This window comes from Patella vulgata, chromosome 3, assembly GCF_932274485.2.
Source record: "Patella vulgata chromosome 3, xgPatVulg1.2, whole genome shotgun sequence".
NCBI lineage: Eukaryota > Metazoa > Mollusca > Gastropoda > Patellidae > Patella > Patella vulgata.
In genome coordinates, this window is record NC_065881.2 from 7497320 (window position 1) to 7515891 (window position 18572).

The following is an 18572-nucleotide window of genomic DNA, read 5'->3' on the forward strand; positions in this document are numbered from 1 at the left end:
TGTGCTATGAGGGAAATTTTGCCCGGGCAGCGGCACTACCGCCTACTCTTATATCGAATTCCAACTGCCAAGGGATCTTTTACGTGCATGCCAATGTGTACACGGGACCTCGGTTTTTCATCCCATCCGAACGACTAGACAGCTGTCCTTGTCAGGCCCTCCGTTCTGCATCACTGACAAGGGGAAACCACGCTGGGATTGAACAGTCTTACATGTACGCCATTGAACGCCATGCATTATACCAATACCATACTAAACTGGGGTTTGATGGGTGAACACGTTGTATCATAAGGTCTGTCATTGAGTCAGCTGGCATGGTTTCGATTCCCTGGTTGTACGTGACAAGGAGTAGTGTCGCCTGTCCAACCTCGTGGGTTTTCTCCGGGTCATCTGGTTTCCTCCCACTGCTAAAGACCCCTACGCACAAGCAAATTAATTTTAAAAAATTGAACCATATGTTAGTCCGGAAATGACCTAGTTTGTGTGGAATGGATGTTAGACTTATTTGTTTAAACATCTAGAACATTAAACCCCATTTAAATGTGTCTGTGAATCGTTCAAATCCCTTTCTTCGCTTGCCTTTTTAATTACAGACAGACCAAGATATGTCTAATTACATTTTAAATATCTCGCCATTAATATCCTGGGGTAATTACAGCATGATGTTCTCCTAAGCTGGATAATAATTAAACATCTTTATAATTTGATTGTTGTACATGATTTCAAGAGTAGGGAATAAATAATAAGCATTCTACATACTTTGAGATTTTATAATACACCGGCAGATATCTCATCATTTGGGTAAATTACAACTTAATAGTCTTTCAAAGATGGATAATTAAAATATCTTGAACATCTTTATTGTCTATGATTTCAAGAGTAGGGAATAAATAATAATAAACATATATACTTTGAGGTTTTTTAATACATCTGCAAATATCTTAAAATAACTTGATAATTTGATTGCATATGGTTTCAAGAGTAGGGTATATGCTATTTTATTAGTCCCCTGCTATTGTTAAAACTGGCAGTTACTATAGGTTTTCTCTGTGTTTGTTCGTTTTTTATACTTTCAAGGTCATACAAGCAGCTTTTGACCCAATTAAATGACATCAGATATTTGATTAACCAATCAGCATTGATGTACGTTTCTAGTGGACTACCCACAGTTTCGTGCAGTTCACATCAAGAGCATGCCGTAACAGACCGTTTCATTGGCTTATCCCTCACATCATTCAGAACACGTCAATAATGATAACAACTCTTCCAGATCCTAGTGTAGTAAAGACAAGTAAAGTGAAATTTTGAACTATAAAAAACAAAACGAAATAGGATCTGTGTTTTAACCAGATTGGGCAGTTACTATGGGTTTTCTCTGTGTTTGTTTGCTGAAATTTGCTTTCTTATATTGATTTTATTTAAATAAAAACAAGCAAACACTTTTATAATATTTTATTAGTCCCCTGCTACTGCTGAAACTGGCAGTTACTATGGGTTTTCTCTGAGTTTGTCCATTTGTTTTCTGAAAATGGCTTTCTTAAAGTAACAAAGTCTCTAACTCAATATCAACGGGATTCACCCAAGGTCTTCATTACCCCAGTTGGAGCAGGACAGTAAAGTAGCTAAGTCTCTAACTCAATATCGTCAATACTATATACCGGAAAACACCAGAAAACAACCGGAAAACACTTCACCGAACATAACTGGGTGATTTCGAGTCCCCGGTTGTACGTGACAAGGAGTAGGGTTGCCTGTCCAGCATCGTGGGTTTTCTCTGGGTCGTCCAATTTCCTCCCACTGCTAAATACCCCTATGCGCAAGCGAATTATTGAAATAAAATTGAACCATATGTTAGTCCCAAAATGACCTAGTTTATGTTTAGTGGACTTAAGCCCCATTTCTCTCTCTATATTGTTAATGTTCGTGTTACAAATAATTTCTGTCAAAGCGTAAAAGGTGTATTAAAATGATTAATTGAAATACAGTGTACTATAGGCCTATAAATTGATTTTATTATCTCTCTCTCTCTCTCTCTCTCTCTCTATCTTCCTTTCTCTCTCTCTCTCTCTCTCTCTATCTCCCCCTCTCTCTCTCTCTCTCTCCCCATTAGTAGAGGTGTATTACTTGAGCAGGTGCTTGTTATCAAACAGTATATATATACCTGTGTAAAAGAATATGGTATATAATAGTGCTTGAAGCCAATCTATATATATAACACTATTTTGACATTAATCCAGATCTAACTACTTGAGCTACAATAGATGAGAAAGATTAACATTTCACGTGGAAGAAATACAACTATTAGAGGTAGTACACTCTCACAGATATCTACAACAGCTCTAGATATACTACCAGCTGTTGTGTTTTATTTTGGGAGGGGAGCCACAGTGGCTAAGTGGTTAAGATGCTGGCTCGCTAGCCGGTAGGTCGTGTGTTAGATCCCTGCATTGGCCCGAGATGGTTCATCGGGATTTTCCGACATGGTTTCCCCTTGTCAGTGGTGCAGGAGTGAGGGTCTGACAAGGACAGCTGTCTAGTTGTTTGGATGGGACAAAAAACTGTGTGTGCACTTAAAAGATCCCTTGAGAGTTGGAATTCGATATAAGAGTAGGCCGTAGTGCCGCTGACCAGGCAAAATTTCCCTCATTGCCCACTGTATGCTGTATGCCCGTCATCATTAGCCCAGTTCGGAGCAAAACAGTAGGACGTTAAACCTCATTTCATTTAATTTCATTTTGTACATCTTCCAAAAAATATCTGACAATGTTATTCTGTATCAGTTTTTAAATAGCTATTCGTCTTATATACTGTTTTTAACTTGTAGATGGATGGAGGTTGGAAAAACAGTAAAATGTTATGTTTCTATTTATACTCCACATCGACACATGTATACCCCGTAAAATACCATCTTCAATAGAAGGCTCGATTTCGCCTTAACTATGTACATCTTATCAAGCTCTTCACGTAATACCCCGCGTATTTTAGTACTAATTTCGATTGGGTATAAGCCCAGTTTGTGATCCTATCAGATTCCTTCGTTAAAAATAGCGTTACGATTATCAAATCTCGCGCTTCTAGCTAAAATGTCTACATGTGACAATCGAGTTACAAAGTTCAAGGTTCGATCAATTTCAAGGTTGCTGGAAATCATGGTTGATCAACAAATGCTGTAAACTTGTCTATTTCTTTTTCTATGGAGGCCGCCATATTTGTTTACAGTTTGTTATGTGCCACGACCTCTGATTGGACAATGTTAATTAGTCACGTGTAAACACAACAAGTGCAAAAATTCGGGAATTGTTGAGTATTGATGAAGCAACGGCTAGATGTTGTAAAACTCGCGGTCGTTGCTTCAGGAACATGTAAACTACGAGAATCACTAATATTAACAATCCAAAGAGAGAAGATTTTCTAGCACCTAGAGCATGCCCTGGTGGGTTGAATTTTACGTGTAGGATAAAGCACGAGACTGGGGTTATGTTGGGGAAAGAAAGACTGACGAAAATAACCCAAGAAAAAGAAAAACCGAGGCTGGTAGTGCGAGGTTGTTCTGTTGAGGGTTTTTTCTGAAGTCTTTATTCCCCCGCATAACCAAAGTCAAGGACTTTATCTTACTTATAAACCGTCTATGTTTACCTGTACGCAAAATGAGAATATCCCAGAATTCCAATAAGAAAAACCTTAGGTCATGTTTTCTTATGAAAAAAAACCCTACCCTGGAAGAATAACCTGTTACAGGTTTAAAGAAAAACTTTCAGAAGAATAACCCCAAATTCCCCTGTATACATGTAGATCCAAAGTCGCCCCCGACTTTCAGACCACAAGTTATTCCGGGCATAGAATATCCCCCAAAGAGATTTACCGTTATAATGTATTATTATTAATTACTTTAAATTTCTTAATCTCTTTTTTTTTCAGGCTGTCACCATTGAGAAGATTCCAGAGAAACTGGTACTGCATATATTTTCATTTCTCAAGCATCGAGAATTGGGCAAAGTAGCTCAGGTGTGTCGGAAATGGCGTCTGTTTGCCTATGATAGTCGGCTATGGAAGGCAGTTTCGCTCCGACCAGAATATTCAGGACTACACGTCAACACAGTTGAAACTCTGCTGGCTCTGATAAATTTACGTTTTGGACCAACACTCCATTACATCGAGTTACCTTGTGATCTAATAACAGCACCTGTCATGCAGGAGCTGTCCAATAAATCGCCAAATCTGAGATATATGACTCTGGATTTCTCCAATGCTATGCAGCTCCACGATTTTAACGACATGAACGCCTTCCCGTGTAATTTAAGAAGTTTGTGTATATGTCTTTCGGAGGTGATCTTTCTGGAAGGTTTTATGAGGAGAATCTACAGTTGTCTTTCATCGTTGGAAGTTCTTCATTTGATTGGTGAGTACAAAAGTAATTTAAACGGTACAAATATTTTTTCGTGATCAATTCTATGTTTGTGACTGTCGTTTGATAATTGTCTGTTCGTGGTTGGTGGGTCCAGTGGGTCCGTCCCGAGGCTGAAATTTGTGGGTACAAGAAACAAGGGCAGCTGGAGTTGGGGAGTGACATAGGCCTGTTGACAATCTGCTACCAGTTTCAGTTTCAGAGTAATATGGTTCAGGACTCTGGCTGTTGTCTGTTTGTCGTGGACAGCATCAGTAGGTCTTACTCGAGGCTGGAATGTGGGGTAGAGGGCAGGCCTGTTGGTGTCGTACTACCACATCCGATTTCAGAATTATAGTACTTCCGGTTCAGGACCCTGGCCGTCGTTTCTATGTTCGTGGTTGACAGCTTCAGTAGGTCTGCCTCGAATCTGGAATGTGGGGTAGAGGGCAGGCCTTTTGCCGTTGTTCTACCACATCCGATTTCAGAGTTATGGTACTTCTGGTTCAGTAGGTCTGCCTCGAGGCTGGAGTGTGGGGTAGAGTGCAGCTGGAGCTGGGGACTGATATAGGCCTGTTGCCGTTGTACTACTATTTCCCATTTCAGAGTTATATTACAGTATATCAGGGTTCTACGCATGCAAAATGAAATGAAATGGGGTTTAACGTCCTACTGTTCTGCTCCTATGCTGGGCTAATGAAGACGGGCATACGCCACACAGTGTGCTATGAGGGAAATTTTGCCCGGGCAGCGGCACTATCGCCTACTCTTATATCGAATTCCAACTATCAAGGGTTCTTTTACGTGCATTTCAATGTATACACAGGACCTTGGTTTTTCGTCTCGTCCGAAGGACTAGACAGCTGTTCTACCTGTGCAACGCTGGGAAAACTCATGGTAGCTACTCAATATTTGTGTATATTCATAATTTGTCAAAATGGAAAATCAGTTTTGTATCATCATATAGCTGATCGACTGTACACAGTATACTTTGTTTAACTTTTGTTCAGTTTATTTACCACAGTAATGACTGTACCTTTGGCATAGAGGTAGGACAATAATGACTGTACCTTTGGTGTAGAGGTGGGATTACGCTGTTGATTGATTTTGTATCTCTGACAGAAGACGAGACTAAGTTGTTATTACAGGTCGTTGTGAAGGACAATAGTTTCTTTTAAATATTGGGTTGAATCAGTAAATAACGAGTCAATCAATATGGAAAATTACACATCAGATTTGATTTCTGTTCTCTCGATACAGATTTTAAAAAATGGACAAAAGCTGATCAAATTTCAAAATCAATTGAAAGAGTCGACTCATTAGTACTCTGTAAAGACAATTTTGGAAACTGAATTAGATGAGTTTAGATCAATAATGTTATTTACAGGTATTTCACAGAATGGATGATATATACAAAACTGGACATGTGGCACCTGTGTCATAGACTTTGTCAGATATAAATTATTACACAACCTATACATTGTTATATACAGTACTGTAATATATATCACTGTAACCCAGGTATCATTTAATCTTGTGTATTTAGTACTAATTTCTTTCACATTCATTCATTATCAAATCTTTGTTTAAAAATTTGTAAAAAAAAATCGTTTAAAATCACCAAAAATCATATATAATTTTAACTTGTGTCCAGTTTAAAGCTGACCATTCAATTTTGATAATGAGTGTCTAATTTACAAGCATGTCTAATTTTTCGACCACTGTTAAAAATAAAAAACCAAATTATTAATGTAAAGTGATTAATTTTTGAACAGTGGTCATCAGGAAATTAAATACTTGTAAATTGGACGCTCATTATCAGAATTACTCAGTCAGCTTTAAACTGGACACAAGTACAAATTAGGTGATTTGGGAAGATTTTAAATGATTTTTATACGCCCACATTGAAATGTGGTCGTATATTGTTGTCGCCCCCGTCGGTCCGGCGTCCACAATTGCTTGTGGACGCTCTAGAGGTTAAAGTTAATATCCGAATGACTTTAAATTTATACACAGTGTTTAAGGTCATGAGACGAAGAAGCCTATTGAATTGCAGCAATTTCCGATAAATACTACCAGAGTTATGGCCCTTGATCACTTCAAAAAATCTTGTGGACGCTCTACAGGTCAAAGTTAATATTCAATTGACTTTAAATTTATACACAGTGTTTAAGGTCTTGAGACGAAGAAGCCTATCGATTTATTTTCAACGATTTTCGATAATTACTGCCTAAGTTATGGCCCTTGATCACTTCAAAAAATCTTGTGGACGCTCTAGATGTCAAAGTTAATATCCGATTGACTTTAAATTTATACACAGTGTTAAAGGTCATGCGACGAAGAAGCCTATTGATTTTCAGCGATTTCCAATAAATACTGCCAGAGTTATGGCCCTTAATCACTTTGAAAAATCTTGTGGACGCTCTAGAGGCTAAGTTAATATCTAATTGACTTTAAATTTATACACAGTGTTTGAGGCCATGAGATAAAGAATCATATTGATTTTTAACAATGATTTCATATAATTGCTGCCAGAGTTATGGCCCCTGATCACTTTGACAAATCTTGTGACGCTCTAGAGGCTAAAGTTATCATCCGATTGACTTCAGATTGATACACAGAGTTTAAGGTCTTGAGACGAACAAGTATATTGATTTTCAATGAATCTTTATGACTTGAACAGCTAAATCCATGATGTTAAAAGTTTCGTATACTAAACGTTAGCATGGGGCAGAAATTTTATAAAAACCAAACAAATTCTAATGGTTTTCTGATATTACTTAATGAGTTGTTACTCTTAATCAGATTTTAATGTATTATAAATGTTTCATTACCGGAGAAAGTAAAAATATGCGACAACTCTTGTTAACTGCCCGGACGATATAGCTGCTGTGGGCGTATGTTTCGTTGCCTGGCAACCTATCTTTATGAATTTTTAAACAAAGATTTGATATTGAATTAATGCAAAAGAAATTAGTCCTAAATACACAAGATTAAGGGAGCCACAGTGGTTAAGTGGGTAAAACGCTGGCTCGCTAGCCTGCAGGTCGGGTGTTCGCTCCCTGCATTGGCCGAGAAAGTTCATAAGGATTTTCTAACATGGTTTCCATTTGTGCAGGACAGAGGGTTTGACAAGGACAACTGTCTAGTCGTTTGAAGGGACAAAAAACCGAGGTCCTGTGTATACATTGGCGTGCACGTAAAACATCCCTTGGCAGTTGGAATTCGATATAAGTGTAGGCCATAGTGCCGCTGCCTGGGCAATATTTCCTTCATTACACCCTGTATGGTGTATGCCCATCTTCATTAGCCCAGTCGGTCAGAGCAGAACAGTGGGACATTAATCCCCATTTCATTTCACACAAGATTAAATGATACTGTAAGTTGTGTCTGACAAAGTCTGAGGCGGGGGCCTTAATGTCAAGGCTTGTATATAGAGTGTAATGATTTGTACCTTACAAGTCTGTGACAGGTAGAGTGTAATGATTCATACCTGAGACAGGTACCTTTAATGTCAAGGCTTGTATATATATGGGATGTTTCATATTTCATCGTGTCATGTACGTTATCATGTGGCAATCAATATTTCTATTTAAAACAGGGAGATCTTTTACATCAGGTGAGAGGAGGGTATCATACTTCATAAACATTCAACTAAAATTACTAACATTTAAACTGAATTTGCTCTTTTCCATCCTCGCAATGATGTCACTGAAGATACCAAGCATGTATCTTTTCCTAGTGTGATCTGCTTCTTTTAAAAGAACAAGAACAGCTGTCTAGTCGTTGGGATGGCACAAAAAAATACTGAGGTCTCGTGTACACATTGGCATGCACATAAAAGATCCCCTGGCAGTTGGATATAGGCTGTAGTGCCGCTGTACAAGCAAAATTTCCCTCGTAGCACACTGTATGGCGTATGCCCGTCTTCATAAGCCCAGTCGGAGCAGACCCCATTTCTTCTAAAAGATAGGTTTCTTGGCAACCAGACCTGGAAAGAACACTTTTAGTGGTACCTGATAAAATGTCAGGCACTGATGATATTATACATGAGATTTGTGCCAAACATTTACTAAAAATATCCGAAGAATACCTGAATAAAGAAAAATCAGTACCAGACAAAATGACTTGCGCCGGAGGAATTGAACAATGACACGGTCTAATTTTGTGCCTGACATCATCTGACATGGATGGCTTATTTCCAGGCTTGCAGTGGTAGGGTGTACACACAGTCTTGCTGAAGGGCAATAACTCTATGATTTAAACATTTTATATAGGTGTTCAACACATAATCTGATAATATTTCTAACTATCCATTTGAGAAGGGGTGGTGATTGGATAGCTGAATAGTTTAACGCATGCGCTTTAGATCATAAGGTCTGTGATTGAGTTAAGTGGTGTGGCTTGGGTTTCCCGCTTGTACGTGGCAAGGAGAAGGGTCACTTGGCCTGTTCAAACTACTCGTAAATTTTTGCAGAGTCCTCAGGTTACCTCTCACTGCTAAAGACCTCTATAAAATTGAACCGTGTATTAGTCCTGAAATGACCTAGTTTGTGTTGAGTTGACCTTAATCAATCTCTCTCTCTCTCTCTCTCTCTCTCTCTCTCTCTCTCGGAACAGCTAAATTGGTTGTTCATCATTAAGAATTACCAGAAGTAATTGTTTTTATAGCTAACCTTGATAGATTCATGGTTAGCTAAATCTATTTGTTAAGGCCAGCTTAGCTAAATCTATTTGTTAAGGCCAGCTCAGTTTTTGTCAAGGTCGCGGAGATGTAAAGAAGGTTAGGGCAGGTGATTGTTGGCGTGATTCAAGGTTAGGGTTAAAAGTTATAAGCATTGGGACTAGGTCCAGGGTTAGGGTTGGGATTAGCGCTAGCCCTGTTTACATCTCGTGACCTATGACAAAAATTGAGCTGGCCTTATCATTTAGCGCTAACCTTCATATTGTGTCTGGAAAAAAAAAAAATAAATAAATTTAATGTCAGCTCAAGTGTGACTAGATTGTCCAGTTGATTATTTCATCACAACAAAGATGCATGGACTGGATAATAAAGCTTATAATTGAGACACTATGATATAACTGATACTATTTAAGATTAAGTATTTAATTATTGTCTGAGACCTAAGGGCAAATACAGTTAACAGATAACTAGATAACTTCCATAATTGAACTTTTGTCTAGATAATGACCTAAATATATTATTCAAGGAAAAGCAGGCGATTAGGCCAAACCTCTTTAATTTTCCGGACTTCACGATAAATGTATGTTTTGTTAAATATTTCAAAACTTTTATAACTTAAAGATTTTGAAAAAATCAACTAACACATTTTGTGTAAGGCCTACATGTATAACTGTTTTGACAAGAAAATGCGTAACTACTGTACACACACGAGGGGGTAGATGGCCGAATTGTTAGCGTGTGCGCGATGAATCATATGTCATTGAGACAGCTGGCGTGGTTTCGAATCCCCGGTTGTACGTGACAAGGAGTAGGATCCAACCTTGTGGGTTTCCTCCCCCCTCCGGTTTCCTCCAACTGCTAAAGACCCCTACGCACAAGTGAATTATTGAAATAAAATTGAACCATATGTTAGTCCCGAAATGACATTGTTTTTGAGTGGCCATTACACCGGTCCATTCACTTGATTTGATATTTGTTTATTTGGTGCAATGTCTATTTTCTGTCTTGTCCGCAGGTTTATCTTGTAGATTTTTGTTTTACGCGTAGTGCGGTCCTCCTGCACTTACTATTAAAGTCATGTATCCCATTTCTACATTGGCGTGCATGTAAAAGATCCCTTGGCAGTTGGAATTCAGTATAAGAGTAGGCCATAGTTCCGCTCAAAATTTCCCTTATAGCACACTGTATGGTGTATGCCCATCTTCATTAGCCCAGTATAGGAGCAGAGCAGTAGGACATTAAACCCCATTTCATTTCATTTCTTTTTTGTACCTGTCCATCCTCGTGGGTATTCTCCGGGTCCACCGGTTTCCTTCCACTGCTAAAGACCCCTACGCGCAAGCGAATTATTGAAATAAAAGTAAACCATATGTTAGTCCCGAAATGACCTAGTTTGTGTCGAGTGGACGTTAAACCCTCTCTCTCTCTCTCTCTCACCCCTCATTTTCCTATTACAGAAAAACAAAACATGAAATTGTTGCGGCCTATGTGAGTGTAATGGACAGTGTTTTTGCATTGATATGTATTAAGATGTAGGTAATTAGGTTATCAGTCACTACAATAAGGTTAATTACTTCAAATTATACAACTTATATCTATGCACAGTTTCAGGGGTGGATCCAGGAATTGTTGCAGGAGGGGGTTTGCCAGGTTCCTGCTAAGGAAATTCAACAGTTGACAATGCATGATGCCATAGTCGTCTGTAAATTATGTAGGCATACATGTACCTACACATTGAGCTTTTTAAATAGAGAAATCCAATACCCCGTTTGACGTCAATTTTTATTATAAATTAATAGGATCACATTGTGATTCAATTTCATTGATATCGCATATGCCTGTATCATTATATCACGCCTTGAATGATAAAGGAAAAAGCAGACGGCAGTGACACTTTTCTTATAAAAGTGCTGTTTTAAAAAAAAATTGTAGCTGAACAGGGTGGGTGGGGCCAAATCCCCCCCCCTCTGGATCTGCCCCTGAGTTTATTTGTGTAGACCAACTTTAGACTCTTGTAAGAGAAAATTTGAATATTATCCCATGCGGCTTGAATAATAAATTTAACATACATTATGCAAGAGCTTGATCTGGTTTCAAATGTTATTAGATATTTATTCACATGACTTAAGCCCATAATCAATGGCTTGGGTATTAAGTGAATTAAACCCACGGCGCAATATAATCAGTTGATGTTTAAATGGAAAATCAAAACTTTCTTTATTATTGTTGTAGCAATGACTATCAAGGCTAGCTATTCTTACAAAACTTCAAACATTTATAACTTCTCTCGGAATATAGTAATTTAATTGAAATTTGCAGTACTGGTATATTAATTGTTAATAATATATGAGAAAGGCCATGACCCAAGTTCACAAAGCATTCTCAGATTTAAGTTAAGAATTCACTCAATATTGTTCACCTTAGCTAAAATATAGCCATTTATAAACTTTTGTTGTTTTAATGTATCAAATACATCAATAAGAAACTATGTACAAAGTTTTGTGTTTCTTGATCAAAGATATTTCTCATAAACAGTGATTAAAAGTTGAGTAAATTCTTAACTTAAGTCTGAGAATGTTTTGTGAACTCAAGCCAGCTCTGTATCTAAATCATACATAATGTATGTTCAGCACTGTGTATGGAGATGACTGTAAATAAAGATGCTTATTTTATATATTCTCTCATCACTAATTCTCCCCCCCCCCCCTCCCAACCTGCTCTTCTACCTCTACAATCCACCTCCATTATACCAACCTGTTATCTGCTATGCAACCCAATCTGATTAAAATACAGATCTATATTTTGTTGGGTTTTTTTTTATACTTTCGATGGCCTACACTACATGATGATCTGGCCGGTTGTAGTGGGAGGTCGCGTCAGAGGTCTTACGAGCGGCTTTTGACCCTATGACGTCAGACATTTGATTAACGTTGATGTTTCTAGTAGTATACTCTCAGTTCTGTGCATCACACGCCAAGACCAAGAACTCGCCATAAAAGACCGTTTTATTGGCTATTCCCTTACATCAGGCAGAACGCAGCTTATATAACACCTCTTCCAGATCCTCGTGCAGTAAAGACAAGTAAAACGAAATTTCGAACTATAAAAAACAAAAAGAAATAGGATCTGTGTTTTAATCAGATTGCTATGCAACCAAGAAACTGCGTCCATTTGTTTTGACAAAATAATCCTTAAATTTTGAATGCATCAATAATAAATTAACGATTTTAAATGTAAAATTATTTCATATTCATTTTGTCTGAGGAAGAGGGAGGTTGGATGGCCAAATGGTTGAATGTGTCCACTTCAGGGAATTGTTTCTCGCAATTTTAACTAAAGATAAAATCCAAATTTTAGTAGATACTTCAATTTTGATTGGCTAAGCACTAAAATCAATCTAATATCATCCAATCAAATTACTAAAATTTGGATTTTATCTTAGTTAAAATTTCCGTGAAACAGGCCCCAAATTATAAATAAAATAACGGTTTTCAATGTAAAACTATTTCATTTTCATTTTGTTTGAGAAAATATTTTCAAGACTTGATCCTTGCTCTTGTATTTTGTGCTAGGTTCCCAATAGCATGATTCGCGCTACGATTGAAATCATGGCCGAATGGTTAGCACGTGCGCGTTGTATCATAAGGTCTTTCATTGAGTCAACTGGCATTGTTTCGAATTTCCAGGTTGTACGTGACTAGGAGTAGGGTCGCCAGTCCAACCTCGTGGGTTTTCCATGGGTCCTCTGGTTTCCTTCCACTACTAAAAACCAAGACGCACAAGCGAATTATTGAAAAAAAAAAATCGAACCATGTGTTGGTCCCGAAATGACCTAGTTTGTGTCGAGTGGACGTTAAACCTGATTTCTCTCTCTCTCTCTCTCTCTATAAATTATTAATTAGACATTAATTAACTTATCCAGACCATAATTAACTCTAGATGTCATCGCTAGCCTGCGATATTTAGCAATTTGGAATACATTTTTTGAAAAATAATTAAACACAAAAATGGATAATTGAGACTTTGTTTTTTATCATACCGACTTTAGTAATAATGGTCAAAGCTAGCCTAATCTAAACATCTTTCATGTGGCTGTATGATTATCAAGACCCAGAAAAACTGATAATTAAATTAGTGTTGCCTTATTGACAGATATTGAAACTTTGATGATATACCGATTTTCTAATTATAGGAACTTTTAATACCGATTTTCTAATTATAGGAACTTTTAATACCGATTTTCTAATTATAGGAATTTTACTGGTAATACTGATTTTCTAATGGTAGACACTTTTAATACCGATTTTCTTATTATAGGAACTTTTAATACCGATTTTCTTATTGTAGGAATTTTTAATACCGATTTTCTAATTTTCAGAACTTTTAATACCGGTTTTCTAATTGTCAGAACTTTTAATACCAGTTTTGTAATTATAGGAGCTTTTAATACCAATTTTTTAACGGTAGGAACTTTTGATTTTCTAATTGCAGGAACATTTAATAATACTGATTTTCTAATGGTAGGAACTTTTGATTCTCTAATTGCAGGAACCTTTAAAACCAATTTTCTAATTGCAGGAACTTTTGAGATGTCCACAGAATCTGAAGAAGATGTCTATGAAGTGATAAATATCAGTAAAATCAAAGCTCACACCCCCAATTTAAAGATTGTTAATCTATATGGTATAAGTTTTGTTGATGACTCGCACATTGAACTATTAACATCCAACTGTATTCACCTGGAATGTCTGTCTCTTAACTTCTGTCTTCGAATCAAAGGATCTTCGTTTAAAACCCTAATACAGAGATGCAAGAAACTGAAAACACTACTGTTACAGCATACAGGTAGGTTGGATATTTTATTATTCACAACAAAACACAACTGTTACAATATACTGGTATAATGTAGGTCAGATATTTCACTATTCACAACAAAACACAATACTACCAGTAGACTAGAAATCTCCATTTTTAGAAAAAAACATCAGTGGACCGTTTTAAATCTCAACCCAAAACATTCTTTTATCAAAACCCTGATACCAACCATTGGATCATTAATCTTCATGTTGTATTCTCTTCCGTTACTAAAACTATAACTACAGTTCAAGTTCTTTTTTATTTGAATAAACTGGAAGCGTTAGTCACAAATCTTTCTCGTTCTCAAATAAGTATATGGCTGATATGACAGGCGGTGTGAGTTCTCCCGAATGCGATTCCCCCACTCTCTTTTATAGTGCCCACACCCCAATTGGTTTACGTCATAGACATACCCCATACCTTGCACCCTGGTAGGGACTTATTACTAAATTTGGGGAGAGAGAAATGGGTTTTAACATCCACTTGACACAAACTAGGTCATTTTGGGACTAACACATGATTGATTTTTTTTCAACAATTCGCTTGTGCGTAGGGGTCTTTAGCAGTGGTAGGAAACCAGAGGACCTGGAGAAAACCCATGAGGTTGGACAGGCGACCCTATTCCTGTCAACAGACACATTGCATTCCTGACCATGAAGATATGACAAATGTGTTTATAACCTTTAGTTCAATTCATAGATCATAATATCCCAGATTTCCGTTGTTTCACCCACTGTTTTGCTTGACTATGAATCTATAAACAACTATTGGTCAAGGCCATAATATTATTACACAGCGACTTAGAAACTATACATGTTCTTTAGTATTAACTTAATTTTTAAATGGCCATATTGTTATTATCTGTTATGTAATACTGACATTTCGTAATATATACGGGTTATATTTTCGTATTAAATATAAATATCCATCTTATCAACGGTCGGGGTCGTTGCTTCAGGAACATGACTATGGCTGAACCCCAAATCCATTCATGCGATTTGATATATACCTTTGTTTCCAGGGAGTTGGATGGCCAAATGGTTAGTGCGTGCATGTTGCATCATAAGGTCTGTCATTGAGTCAACTGGTGTGGTTTCGATTCCCTGGTTTTACGTGATGAACTAGGGTCACCTGTCCAACCTGGTGGGTTTTCTCTGGGTCCTCTGGTTTCCACCCACTGCTAAAGACCCCTATGTGCAAGTTATAATTATTGAAATAAAATTGAACCATGTGTTAGTCCCGAAAAAGACCTAGTTTGTGTCAAGTGGGGGTTAAACCCCATCTCTCTCTCTCTCTCTCTCTCTCTCTCTCTCTCTCTCTCTCTCTCTCTCTCTCTCTCTCTCGCTCTCTTTGTTTCTTGCCAGGCTGTGCATTTTGTCTTGTCCGCAGTTTTGTTTTGCATGTATTGTGCGTTCCTCCTGCACTTACCGATACATATATATATATCTATTCTGAATGAGATAAAGCTAAGTCTGATTGGACTGGATATAAGAACTTGATTGACAGAAACCAATTTCTTAAAAATCTTAAATGGCCAGATGTAGTCGAGTACAGGCCGTATTATAAGACAAATGGATAGGGAACATGTTATTTAGACCGTCTTATGACTTGCATGTCTGTACCAGACATAGGTATTGATCCTGTTTCTAGAAAATTTCAGTATAAATGTGATTCGCCTTTAATCAGCATGACATTAGCTTCTTTTAGAGTCCAGCATTGATTGATCTAATGCTCTTGAATGTCGTCTTATTAATCACCCCAATTTACTCAGCATTCTTCAACTTCCTCTCAGAGAGAGAGAGAGAGAGAGAGAGAGAGAGAGAGAGAGAGTTTAACGTCCACTCGACACAAACTAGATCATTTCAGGACTAACACATGGTTCAATTTTATTTCAATAATCAACTTGCTCGTAGGGTCTTTAGCAGTGAGAGGAAACCAAGAATTGTGTAGTACTATCGGACTTCTTTTCTTGTTGTGTTTGTTTCTTCGTGATCGTAACAAGACTACAGCATCAATGGTTTCACAACTTTATTGCTAAGCTGTAATGGCTTTGAAGGTTCCTCGTTCCCAATAATAATGGCTGCTAGGAATTTCTGAATGAGCTCTGATCCATCTAGCTCTACACCCTAATTTATACCCAGTAATTTCTGCATGTCTTAGATAGCCTTGACGCTAATTTCTATCCCAAATATGGAATAAACCTCTTTATTTCACACGACTAAAGGAGGAGATATTGCCTTATTTGGTCTACCAACCATAGGTCAATATAACATCCAGAATTTGATGGATATCTTGACAATGGTTATGATTTTACCAAAATATCACTATTTTTTATATATAACTATATATTCACGTTCATTAAGTACTGTGTGATTTCTCTCTATAGTAGTCTATAGACAGAGTGAAGCAACAATTTTGAAAGAAACAAAATTGTCTTAAGGACCAAAGTGTTAGAATTGTCTTAATAATTTGCTTGCTGACCTCCCTGTAGACCAGGTCGTGGTAAGAAGATTGGCATTAAGAATGGTATTAATATCATTAGTTGATATTATAGATATAAAGGGCAATATTCCATTTACGGTTAAAGAGCCTGGAGATTATGTCTGCTATAGATTGGATTATGGAGACTATTTCTGGAAGGAAGTTACATGATATTAATATCTAGATAAATCTTGTCTATCCTATTGTCTACTGAGAGAGAGAGAGAGAGAGAGAGAGAGACACACACACACACACACACACACTCGAAACAAACTTGGTCATTCCGGGACTAACATATGGTTGAGAGAGAGAGGTTTAACCTCCACTCGACACAAACTAGGTTATTTCGGGGCTAACATATGGTTCAATTTTATTTTAATAATTCGCTTTAGCAATGGGAGGAAACCAGAGAACTGGTTGGATAGGCAACCCTACTCCTTGTCACGTACAACATGAAATCAAAACCACGACATTTGACTCAATGACAGACCTTATGATCCAACCCCCTTGTCGTCTAAGGAAATAAAATGGGTTTTAACATACTACTTTTCTGGTCTAATTTAGACAGACACAAGCCATGCAGTGTGCTATGATGTAAATTTTTCACGGACAGCAGTGCTGCAGCATATTCTTATTTCGCATACCAATGGTTCTTTTTTTTACGTGCAGGCCAATGTGGCTCCCTATCAATGAAAGGGTTTCTCCTAAATTGTCCCTAATGTTAATATCTTGTAAAAAATGGTCTCTCTTGCCTTTAGACCCTTTCTGTCTCCATGCTATCCTTTCATAGTTACTGTTCGATCCCTGCATTGGCCAAGAAAGTTCATCCAGATTTTCCGGTGTGGTTCCCCCTTGTCAGTGATGCAGGACGGAGGGCCTGACAAGGACGATACGAAAAACTGAGGTCCCGTGTATATATTAGAATGCACATAAAAGGTCCCCTGGCAGCTGGTATTCGATATAAGAGTAGGCCATAGTGCCGCTGCCCGGGCAAAATTTCCCTCATAGCACACTGTATGGCGTATGCCCGTCTTCATTAGCCCAGTATAGGAGCAGAACAATAGGACGTTAAACCCCCTTTTCATTTCATTTCATAGTTACACCATCTTCATTAGCCTAGTCGGTGCAGAAAAGTAGGACGTTAAGTCCATTTCTTTTACTTCTGTTCAAAGTTGCAGAAACTTTCAGTAACAAATTTTACAAAATCCTTTGAAAATCATCTATTTTGTTTATTGTTTTCTGATAAGTTATGTGGTTAGGGGGATGGTTAGCGCCTGCGCGTTACATGATAAGGTCTATCATTGAGTTAAGAGGCATGGTTTTGATTCCTCGCTTGTACAAGGAGTGGGATCGTCTGTCAAACCTAGTAGGTTTCCTCCTGGTCTGATTTCCTCCCACTGCAAAAGACCCCTACATGCAAACAGATTAATGAAATAAAATTGAACCATATATTGGTCCCAAAATGACCTAGTTTGTGTCGAGTGGACGTTAAACCCCACTTGTCTCTCTCTGATAAGTTATCTATAACTTTAAAGTCTATGATCATAATTTGAGGGGAGAGAGAGAGAAATGGGGTTTAACGTCCACTCGACACAAACCAGGTCATTTCGGGACTAACATGTGGTTCAATTTTATTTCCATAATTCGCTTGCGCGTAGGGGTCTTTAGCTGTGGGAGGAAACAGGAGAACCCGGAGAAAACCCATGAGGTTGGACAGGCGACCCTACTCCTTGTCACGTACAACCGGGGAATCGAAACCCTGCCAGTTGACTCAATGACAGACCGTATGATACAGCGCGTGTGTGCTAACCATTTGGCCATCCAACCCCCCCATAATTTGAGGGATTGTGATACCTTTGCAGACTACAGTATTATGAAAGTTGAACCTCTGAAAGGTTTATCAATCCAATAATATTACAAATTCTGGTCAATATTTACAGAAATATGATGAATTGAAAATTGTAGAACGCTTCGTATCCTTAGCAACAGATGTAAACAAGTGTATAAGTGTTGGGCCTCTTTTTTAATGCGATTGAAGCGAGGAAATGGTCTACATGATGAGTCATGGAGAAGAGTGATTTAAGTCACATTTTTGTCTTTTTGCATAAAGGCAAAACAGACTTTTGGACGAGAATGTATGACGCAAACAAAACAACGAGTGGGTTT

General features: G+C 37.8%; 1 protein-coding gene across 2 annotated transcripts in view; it reads left to right on the forward strand.

Moving 5' to 3' along the window:
• Positions 1-18572, forward strand: part of LOC126815895 (F-box/LRR-repeat protein fbxl-1) — a 109194-nt gene that overhangs the window by 40134 nt on the left and 50488 nt on the right. For both annotated transcript variants that reach the window (XM_050541935.2, XM_050541934.2), the window contains exons 2-3: positions 3919-4399; positions 13647-13913. In XM_050541935.2, coding sequence (XP_050397892.1) covers positions 3919-4399; positions 13647-13913 — 748 coding nt within the window. The remainder of the gene's footprint in view (positions 1-3918; positions 4400-13646; positions 13914-18572) is intronic.